This window comes from Schistocerca nitens, chromosome 3 (genome assembly GCF_023898315.1).
Source record: "Schistocerca nitens isolate TAMUIC-IGC-003100 chromosome 3, iqSchNite1.1, whole genome shotgun sequence".
In the NCBI taxonomy this organism is placed as follows: Eukaryota; Metazoa; Arthropoda; class Insecta; order Orthoptera; family Acrididae; genus Schistocerca; species Schistocerca nitens.
This window is the reverse complement of record NC_064616.1, coordinates 212,969,697-212,978,295: the sequence shown is the minus strand read 5'-3', so window position 1 is coordinate 212,978,295 and position 8,599 is coordinate 212,969,697. Positions and strand designations below refer to the sequence as shown.

At 49.5% G+C, this 8,599-nt stretch overlaps 1 protein-coding gene across 1 annotated transcript; it reads right to left on the bottom strand.

The window, feature by feature from the left end:
• Positions 1-2,728: 2,728 nt before the first annotated feature.
• Positions 2,729-3,187, bottom strand: LOC126249150 (uncharacterized). The gene has a single exon (XM_049950805.1). It carries the CDS (start codon positions 3,185-3,187, stop codon positions 2,729-2,731), a length of 459 nt encoding a protein of 152 aa, XP_049806762.1.
• Positions 3,188-8,599: the final 5,412 nt, after the last annotated feature.

Here is an 8,599-nt window from a genome sequence, read left to right as displayed (position 1 = left end):
TGCACACTCTACAGCTGTTATTCACTCCTGTTATTAATGGCCTATGGTGCAGCACAGTTGCCTCTGCGACAATTCTGGATAGCCATTTTGCCACGCATGGTATACTTCAACGATGGCGGCATGCAAAAAGTTTACAAATTAAACTGTTTCAGAAATGGTTTAACCCTTGGCCCGAAAGTTAATGAACATGCTCTTCCGAGGTAGATAAATCAGTCCATTTCTGCATTATGTCGACTCCACTATTTTCTGTGTCCTCCAGACAAGCTTTTTATATCCTCCACAACTAATTTTGCCACCAGTACTCTATGAGTGGTTGTTGCATGTTGACATTGAACATAGGTGGTGGTTCCATTAATGTGATTGGACCATGTACCAACAATTGTGTTTCTTTCCTGAGAAGATAAGGAATTTTCTTGTAGAACATAATATATTTTCATGGACTAATACAAATCCTATTCCAAATTTTTTTATTGCTACATCTGTAATGATGACGTGCACTTGGGACTTCTGTCCCTCTTCTACCCTCTCTACAGCAAAATTCAGTTTTCTCATTTCTTATTGCAATCCCTAAGAGCTTTGTCTTTGCGATCCAAGATATACACTACACAATATTTAACTTCATCTTCTAAAGACTCTTAGCACATAGATACCTATGGCAGTTCATTCTAAATATTCTGTCATATAACTAACAATGTACAAGATTTAATTCTTGGGAAAGGTTTTCCACAATATTCTTATTCACTCAAAAGTAAGTTTGTTTCAGTTTTTTCTCTTTCCTGACTGCAGCTGTGCTTTATGGTAAATTGATCTGGTACAGAGTAAGCACAATACTTCATCTCATCCTTGAGCTCTGTATCTGAGCTGAGCTATAAGTTAATTTTTTAGGGTCATCATAATGCTGATAGGGTTTGATTTATAATAACATTACAAACAATGATGACACAGACACTAGACCTCTGAGTAATTCACAATGTCAACACTAGCAAGCTTTTAAATTCTGCCCCATTCAGACTCATTTTCCTCCACTGACTAATGACGACAGAAAACAGGTTTTCATTGTACTTGCACATACATATCCCAAGATGCTTAGCATGACACCACCTACATTGGTTTCTTTAGTGTCTTCAGACACTTTGGCTACAGAGTATATGTATTCAGAAAGGTTTTTCACCCCACTAAAATTTCTTTTATTTTCTGCGGAAACTTTACGCCTTGTTAGTGCAAATCTATGTATCTGGTACTGACACTTCATACTGCACAACCAATGCATCAGTTTGATTACAGTACTTGCTGTTTAGCATTCTAATGCAATAAAATGCCACATTTTTAAGTATGTCAAATCATCTCTATACTTGTAGCTGTTACCGAGCGAGATGGCGCAGTGGTAGCACACTGGACTCGTATTTGGGAGGACGACGGTTCAATCCCACGTCCGGCCATCCTGATTTAGGTTTTCCAAGATTTCCCTAAATCGCTCCAGGCAAATGCTGGGATGGTTCCTTTGAAAGGGCACGGCCGACTTCCTTCCCCATCCTTCCCTAATCCGATGAGACCGATGACCTCGCTGTTTGGTCTCTTTCCACAACCAACCACCACTTGTAGCTGTTGCCATCAGCGCTCAATACTGTGCATTAGAGACATGAATTATATGCAGTTCAAACAACTGGAAAAACCTTGTGGCTGTTGGGAAAATGAAGTAACACACATTAATTGTCAGCAACTTAGAAATTAGGGCAAATAAGCCTCTCACAAACACACACTTATTCCCACCTGTGTGAAAGAGAGTGAGTGAGTGAGTGAGTAATGGGAGGGAGAAAATGACAAGGAAAGCTGGAAGTGAGGGAAGGGAGACTGGTGGGGAATGAGTAGTGGGATTGAGGGGGAGGGATTCATGAGGAAGATAGGGGGTGGCAAAGAGTGAGGGTGAAGGGAGGTCATGAGGAAGAGTCATGAGTATGTGAGCAGGAGCAGCAAAGAGTAAGGGGGGTGAATGTTGATGGGGGGGAGGGAGAGGGGGGAGGGAGGGAGAGAGAGAGAGAGAGAGAGAGAGAGAGAGAGAGAGAGAGAGAGAGAGAGAGAGAGAGAGAGAGAGAGAGAGATGGGGGGAGGGTGGAAGGGAGGGAGGGAGTAGCAAAGAGTGAGAGGGGAGAGAGGTCGTGACGAAGACAGAGGTCTTGACGAAGACAGATGGCATGGCAAACATCAAGTCTGGGGGAGGTTCTGATGAAGAAATAGGAAGTGACAAAGAGTGAGGTGGAATGGAAATCGTGAGGAATAGAAAGGGAGTGGCAATGAGTGAGGGGCACGGAGATCGTAAGGGGGCAGGGAAGTCACAGGGAAGAGAGAGAGTGGCAATGAGTGAGGGGCACGGAGATCGTAAGGGGGCAGGGAAGTCACAGGGAAGAGAGAGAGTGGCAATGAGTAAGGCAGAGGGAGGTCATGAGAGGGAAGAGGGACTGGCGAAAAGTGAGACAGGGTGGTTGTTAGGGGAAGGGTGATTTTGAGGGGCAGGGTGGTCATCAGGGGGCGGGGGTCATGCTGGGGCAAGTGTCATGGTGGGATGGGTGTCCTGTGAGAGGGAGGATCATAGGAGTCACGGCGGGGGTTGTGACAGGTCATAGTGGGTTGGGCCGGGCGGGGGATATGGTGGGGCAGGGGTCGTCATGGGGTGTGGGACGTCGTGGGGTGGGGGTCTTTGTGAAATGGGGGTCTTGGCGTGACGGGGGTTTCAGTGTGGTGGGGACCTCAGTGGGGTGGGGGACTTGGTGGGGCAGGGGTGTCGGTGGTGGGTTGTCGTCGGGAGGTCTTGTTGGGGCTCGGTGGGGCAGGAGTTATGGTGGGGCAGGGGTGTCAGTGGGCTGGGGGTGCTGGTGGGGCAGGGGTGTTGATGGGGTGGGGGTGCTGGTGGGGCAGGGGTGTTGTTGGGGTGGGGGTGCTGGTCGGGCAGGGGTGCTGGTGGGGGTCTCAGTGGGGTGCAAGTCTTGGGGGTGGAGTTTGTGGCAACGCAGGGCTCGTGGGGGAGGGCAGGGGCTCGTGGGTGAGGGCGGGTGCTCGTGGGGGAGGTCGGGGGTCGTGGGGGAGGGTGAGGGTAGTGGGGGATGGTGGGGATCATGGCAGGGGTAGTGGCAAGACGTGGCTGGTTGGGGTTCGTGGTGGGGCAGGGCGGTACATGAAGGGATTTGGGCATTGAGGGTTACGTAGTGAGGATGGTGGGGGTCGTAATGGGAATCGGGGTTTTGAAGGGGGTGGGGGCACTGAGAGAAGCAGGGCCTTGAGGGAGGTCAGTGAAGGGTGACGGGAATCATGAAGGGGTGGAGTCATTGAGGTCGATGAGAATCATGAGGCGGATAAGAATAATGAGGGGGTGGAGTTAGTGAAGGAGGAAAAGGATCATGAGGGGAGGGAGTCGTGAGGGGAGGGAGTCGTGAGGGGAGGCGGTCGTGAGGGGAGGCGGTCGTGAGGGGAGGCGGTCGTGAGGGGAGGCGGTCGTGAGGGGAGGTGGTCGTGAGGGGAGGCGGTCGTGAGGGGAGGCGGTCGTGCGGGGAGGGGGTCGTGAGGGGAGGGGGTCATGAGGGGAGGGGGTTATGAGGGGAGGGGATCATGAGGGATGCAGGGGTTCTGAGGTTTGTGGCAGTGATTGAGGAAGAGGTGGTGTGTGTGAGGGGAAGATGGTAGTGAATGAGAGATGGCTGGCTGGGAGTGGAACATTGATTGGAGGTGGGTTACATTGAGTGAGGGTGGAAGTGGCAGTGAGTGGGAGCAGACTACTAGGCAATGAATGGATGGCCATGTGTGGGGGGGGCAAAGGGGAACAATGTGTGTGGGGACCAGTAAGGTGGGGGAGAGGAGTGTCAGTGAGTGTAGGGAGGATGTGAGTATAGGGAGGCTGTGGATGCATCGGTAATTGTTGGGGTGGCAGCGAGTGGGGGGGTGGCTGCGAGTGCGGGGGTGGCTGCGAGTGCGGGGGTGGCAGCGAGTGCGGGGTGGCAGCGAGTGCGGGGTGGTATTGGGTGGGGGCTGGCAGTGAGTGGGAGTGGCAGAAGTGGGGGTGGCAGTTAATAGGTGCTGGGGCAGTAACTGAGGAAGGCGTGGTTGGTAGAGTCAGTGGGGGGAGGTGGCCCTGAGCAATAGGAAGTGGCAGTGAGTGGGAGCAGTGTGTGGGTGGGTGGGTGTCTGGGAGGCGGTGAGTGGAGAACACGATGGTGGTGAGTGTAGGTTTAGTGGTGTGTTGGGGATGGGTCAGAGGTAGGGTGGTGATCTGTGAGGGGTGACTGTGAGGGGAGGTACATGTGGGTGGAGTGTTGGTGTTGTATGCCAGTGGTTAAGGGGGTTGTGTGGTGGTAAGTGGGAAAGTCGGGTGGCAGTGAGTGGAGAGTGTGTGCAGTGGTGACTGCTGGAAGGGGGTGCATCAGTGAGTGAAGGAAGTTGGTTGCAGAGAGTGGGGGAATGGGGTGGCAATTATTGGATGGCATGTGGCCCTGAGTAAGGGGGTGTCAGTGAGAGGGTGGTGGCAGTGAAGTGGTGGTGGTGGTTGGTAGTGAGTGAGGGCAGTAGCAGTGAATAAGCGTAGTACAGTGAGAGGCAGTCGGGGGGGGGGGGGGGTGATGGTGAAAGATTATGAGTGTAGGGTACTTGTGAGGGCAGGGTGGCAGTGAGTGGAGGGAGGGTAGTGTGATGAGTGAGGTCGTGCCAGTGTGTTGGGGTGGCATTGAGTTGGCGGTGACTGTTAGTGGAGGCAACAGCAAGTGCATAATGACAGTGAGTGGAGAGCGGCAGGGCATGGAGGGTGGCTGTGAGCAATGAGGGCAATGGCAATCAGAGGGGGCACAGGGGACAGGGGGTGAGGGGGGCATTGTGAGTGAGTGTTGTGGTGAGTAAGAGGTGAAGGGAGAGTCAGTGAGTGAGTGAGGGAGTGAGTGAGTGGCAGCGGGCGAGCAAGCGGTCTGTGAGAGACAAGTAAGCAAGCGAGTGCAAGGTGGGTCACCAAGTAAGGTGCAGCGGCAGGCAACCCAGCTATCATTAGGCAGCGACGGGCATGGCAACAAGTGATTTGCTGCAGTGGGTGAACTGACAAGCATTTTGTAGCAGCAGGTGAACCGGCAACAGGCAAGTGAGTGGTGGCACTGGGCAAGCGAGATGCAGCAGCGGATGGGACAGTGAGCAAGCGGCTGGCGGCTGGCGACCCAGCGAGTGAGTGAGTGGCGAGCAAGCGGCCAGCATTCCACCGACCAAGTGGCTGGCATGCCACCGAGCACGCAGCCGGCATGCCAGCGAGTGTAAGGGTCAGGCGAGTCAGCAAGTGAGCGGCAACGGAGAGTGAGTGTAGGCGGCGGTCGAGTCAGCAAGTGACTGTCAGCGGCATGTGAATGAGCCACCTAGTGGCCCACTGGTGGCTGTGGCATGTGACTACGTAGCAGTGGCAGGTGAGTGAGTGAGCACGGTGGTGGCCAAGTGAGTGTGGCAGCCGAGTGAATGAGCAAGGAATGGCAGTTGAGTGAGCGAGCGAGCGAGGGGTAATGGGCTAGTGATTGAGCCACAGTGAGAGTGATGGGGTGGCGGGGAGCGAGGGGGTGGTGGGGAGCGAGGGGGTGGCGGGGAGCCAGGGGGTGGCGGGGAGTGAGGGGGTGGCGGGGAGCGAGGGGGTGGCGGGGAGTGAGGGGGTGGCGGAGAGCGAGGGGGTGTCAGGGAGCAAGATGGTGATGGGGAGAGAGGAGGAGCAAGGGAGTGACAGGGAGCAAGGGGGTTCAGGGGAGAGACATGGAGTGACCAGGAGTAATGGAGAGTGGGTGTGACAGGGTGTCACAAGGGGAGAGGCAGTCGGAAAGACGAAGGTGGAGGTTCGTTATGGCTATGAAAGGGCAGCAGGGAGGTTGTGGACGGGGGGGGGGGGGGGGCTGGGTGATTGATAGGCAGGGTGTTGGGAGGAGACAGCATCAGTGTATGTATAAGAGGAAGGATGTGAATTGGGGATGGAGGGAGGAATGGCAGGTAGAAGTGGGTGAATGAGTAAGAAATAGTGGGAGTGAGCGAGTGCATGAGGGAGAGGAGCTGTGTGGGTGAGGGGATTGAGTTGGGGAGGATGAGGGCAAAGACGAAGCAGTGAGTAGGTTAGAGCGAGGAAGTTAGCAGAAGGAAGTGAATGAGGAAGATAGGAAAGGAAACAGGGAGTAAGGCAAAAGGAAAGAGTGGAGGGGTGTAGGTGAGATGGGTTGGTGAGGGAGTGTATGAGGGTGAGGCAGTGAGTGATTGTGGCGGGGGGGGGGGGGGGGGTAAGGGAAGGAGTGAGTGACAGAGAAGGTGTGAGTGAAAGAGGAGTGAGGGAGGGAGAGAATGATTGAGGAAGGGAATGATGGAGGGAGGGAGGCAGTGGCCATTTTTGGCCTTATTGAGTAGCTGAACTGCTAAAACTGATGGCTCCCTTGGTGCTGTTTGAGAGCAGGAATCTATGTGCTCATACTGAGTTTCATCCTCTCCCTTCCCTTCATTCATAACAGAAACACATGACTGTACAAGCACTCATTACAGTCATCAACCTAACACTGCCATGTTGATCGTCTGATCTCTACCTACGATTTTTATCTGTAGGGCCAACTGAAGGGTGAGGCGCACTTGACACTTACAGAAGATTATAGGTATGCTATGGTAAACCAATTTCACAAGAACACTGCCCAGGAACGCAATACAAGATTTCTGCATGCTCCTCCAATGCTCATTTCCAGAGTATGCATCAAACTTTGACTTTTCAGCTCTTCTTCATACCTCCAAATGATATCTACAAATAATGATGCTATCTTAATGGTCAGACTTCTGATATTCTTGTGAGTGTTAAGCCAGAGACTGATTGATTTATTTTCTTTTTTAAACATACACATTTGTCACTGTAGAGGAAGCAAAACACACACACACACACACACACACACACACACACACACACACACACACAGAATTCAGTCTGCAAAACAAATTATCATTTATCAGCAATAAAAATATTTATCAACAATATAAACATGTATAAGATATACAGAAATTCATAAATAAAAACAAAATCATTTAGTAAAACAAATTAACAAAATCATTGCTGGTTGTTTGCTAAGCAATACTTTCACAACAAATACATAAACAAGCGCAGAAATCACTGTGTGAACAATTCATGAAAATACATAAACAACATTCTAACAATGGAACATCATTTCTCTTTAAATATATCACAAAAATTTTATTTCTTCAATGTTAGCAATAGCTAACCTTGACCACACTATTAACTTTGAGGCCTGAAGCTCATTTTACAGTCTAATTCTCTACAGTTGCTGTTCCCCTGGATTGGAGCCAGCACTGTAATCTTACAACGTTTCACATACAGAAAGAAAATACTCTAGCCTTCACGCAGTGTCATCATACATTCTGAGACTATGGGTCGTTAAAATCTATGGAGCACAAAGTTTTGAAGCACCTAATTTTTGCAATTCATTTTACAGTCATATTTCTGTGGAAACATAAAAACTGAATACTGTTTTCTGATGCAGTAAGAACATAGCAGCAATAGCCTCGATTATACAAGGTGAGCCAAATAAAACTAGCAAAGAAAATACTTATAAGACTGAGTTAACCCTTGTTACTGTACAAGAGAACTGTCCATCACAGAAAATGCTGGAAATTGTGATTTAGATGCACCAATCAGTTACTGTCACATTTGTGCATATGCATCTCCTTCGTGCTCTATCCTGAGTATTTCACTGTGTCATTATATTTGAATGATGAGGACTGCTTCAGCATTTCAGGGTATGTGATCTCACAGAACATGCAGCATTATCCACCCAAAAATCCTAATCAGTACTTTGAAGAGCTTTTGCTTTATCACAGGATTGGTGTTTGGTGTATGACGATTTGTGTCCAAATTGTAACAAGATTCTTTCACCAAACTGTTAATGCTAACTGTTATGTCCAGAAACTGTTGAATCCATATCAACTTGCAGATGATGAACAACTGTATGGATATTTGCACCAAAACAGAACAACAGCACACACTACTTCGACAATCTTGTCATGAGTGATGAGAGTACAATCAGCAGAAGCAGTGCAATCTCCTAGTCATCTTAATCACCTGATCTCTTCCTATGGTTTTTACCTGTGGGGCCAACTCAAGGGTAAGGTGTACTTAAATAAGTCACACACTGGAAGAGTTATAGCACAACACTGAAAATATTATTGCTGATACACCTCAGGCAGAGCTGTTACATGGGTCTCACAGTTTGATAAATTGAGAACAGCATTGCATCAATGTTGATGGTGGCCAATACCAGCATCTTTTGTGATATTTATTAACAACAGTCAATCCCACATCAGATTTTTGTAAATATTTTCCAGGCCAGTTTTACTTTGCACATTCTGTACTGCAAATTCTGCTAACTATGCCGCACATCGTTTTAAGATTGAAAGCAGCCCTAATTGAAATGCTAAAATGCTACTCTCTCTCTCTCTCTCTCTCTCTCTCTCTCTCTCTCTCTCTCACACACACACACACACACACACGAGACTGGGCCAAAAAAAAAAAAAAAAAAAAAAAAAAAAAAAAAAAAAAAAAAAAAAAGGACAAGGGCAC